Source organism: Sinocyclocheilus anshuiensis, unplaced genomic scaffold (assembly GCF_001515605.1).
Source record: "Sinocyclocheilus anshuiensis isolate Anshui unplaced genomic scaffold, SAMN03320099.WGS_v1.1 scaffold2198, whole genome shotgun sequence".
NCBI lineage: Eukaryota > Metazoa > Chordata > Actinopteri > Cypriniformes > Cyprinidae > Sinocyclocheilus > Sinocyclocheilus anshuiensis.
In genome coordinates this window covers 407279-409476 of record NW_015560625.1, presented here as the reverse complement: position 1 = coordinate 409476, position 2198 = coordinate 407279, and the positions used below count along the sequence as shown (strand labels likewise).

Sequence of the window (2198 nt, the reverse complement as noted above, 5' to 3'; positions counted from 1 at the left end):
GCGTAATCCTCAATGCACCGGTCTGCCTGGCGGATGTTGAGGAACTTTCCTGCTGGACCCATGTTTGGCTGATTATTCTGTCACGGCGCGGTAAGGGAACACAAGGGTCTGGGTCCAAATGCAGGTCTTTATTTATGTGAGGGAAAACAAAGTAAAAACCAAAACGGAAACACAAACAGATATAAGAACCTGACAACAGGCTCAGAACACAAACAGGTATATGACACAAAATCGGCAACTTAGTGCTTGCATCAGTCCACATATCACAACTAATAATTAGCCCAGAGAGGCGTGGGGAAGGAGTATAAATAGCCATCAGGATGGGCAACAGCTGTGTGTGTGTGAGAAAGTGCACAGGTGTGTGGAGTTAAGGTAAAGGAGTCCGGGAGGATGGGAAATGGCGACCTCTGGTGGTGAGAGGGAGAAACACCAGACGCCAGACCCTGACAGAAATAAAGATGCCGTATGACATATGATTAACAGTGGATGGTTGGATGGAAGGACAGATAGATAGATAGATAGATAGATAGTTTCCTCCAGAATTCCTGAGCTGAGTGTGGTTGCAGATGGATGTCAGTGGAGCGCGGCGGTGGGTTTATGGGTCTCTGCAGGGAAGCAGCGCCGCTCGAGCCCACATTAGATCAGCATCATATAACAGACCGGCACCACACATCTGCACAGCTGGACCAGAGGAGATCCACGACTGATCACAGCCTCCATGAACTGAAGCTCTGTTCAACAGCATTATCAAAGCCATCCGTTCTGATCCGGCATCAGTCAACCGTTAGAATCAACGACATTATTATGATTAACAAATGCAATGACAAATGAGCATTAGGACTGAATGTTTGAGTTTTTAACTCATATTTTAGGAGCAAGGCTTTGATTGAAATGTATGAGCAGAAATCATCCTCTACAGATCTACTGTATATGAGCAAACGATTCAATCAAATTATGAGTCTTTATATAACTGTCATGATGAGGTTTATTCAGTCTTACTGCATCCAGGTCTACTTTTAAACATGTTGAACTTTAATAATAATTAAATGGATCAAGCTGCTAATGACTAATTAAATGAGCTGATTTCAAAGATGTCTATATCCAATGATGAAATACGTAAACTCATTCACAGCATTAAATAAACAAATGTTTTATTATTTAAAAGGATGAAATGTAATTGTCAGAAACTCTAGTCTGTCTGTAGACTGGGCGGTTTGGGCTGTTCTGTCTGATAATGAGCTTCATTGATCAGTTTCTGACCACTTCACATTGATGAAGCCCAGAATGCATCATTTACTCTGCAAGTGATCCTGCGGGAGTCAATTTCACACACTCATCTGAACTGCAGACACCAGCCAAACACACACACACACACCCAAGCACATGCATACACACACACACACACACACACACACAAACTCTACTACTGTTCACCACTGGTTATTGAACAGAACTGATCTGAATAATGACTCTATTGTCTTCTTTAGAGCTGCTTTACAGCTGAAACAGAGTTTGTTTCATAATTGATGAACCTTGCAACATCAACACTTTTATTTTCCTGTTTATTACAGTGAAACAGTCTGTATTGTATAAAGCGCTATAGAAATACATGCGGCTTGATATGATTGTGAATGTAACTCAGAGATGATGCTGTGGTTTTGTGAGATTCTCAGCAAACAGCTGTAGTGCAGATGATGTGTGATGCAGATGTTCGCACAAACACACACTTTCATACTCACCCTGCCAACTTCCACCAGGTTGGTCACCATGACGATGGTTGCCGTGTTCTCCTGCCACACCATCCTCCAGAAGTCGATGACGGTCTCCTGCATCGGTCCTGCAGAGAGAAAACACACGACCGACTCAAACACAATCACACCTTCATCATCTTCAGCTTAATTGAACAACCTTTGAGGAGTTATTCCATTATGGGACCAATTAATCTGAATTAATGTTGTTTTTAATCAAGTGCTGACTCTAAAAAGAAAATTACTTTTGACAAATGATTAAAAGTGTTTTAATGGCTTTATGAGCTCTTAATGTGAGTTCAGACCTGCTCTCAAACACACACACACACACACACACACACACACACACACACACACACACACACACTCTCTCTCTCACACACACACTTGCATTTGTGGTTTACGGGGACTCTCCATAGGCGTAATGGTTTTTATACTGTACAAACTGTA

General features: G+C 42.0%; 1 protein-coding gene across 1 annotated transcript in view; it reads right to left on the bottom strand.

The window, feature by feature from the left end:
* Nucleotides 1–2198, bottom strand: part of LOC107681920 (receptor-type tyrosine-protein phosphatase mu) — a 250840-nt gene that overhangs the window by 26949 nt on the left and 221693 nt on the right. The window contains exon 26 of the mRNA XM_016478293.1: nucleotides 1740–1837. Coding sequence (XP_016333779.1) covers nucleotides 1740–1837 — 98 coding nt within the window. The remainder of the gene's footprint in view (nucleotides 1–1739; nucleotides 1838–2198) is intronic.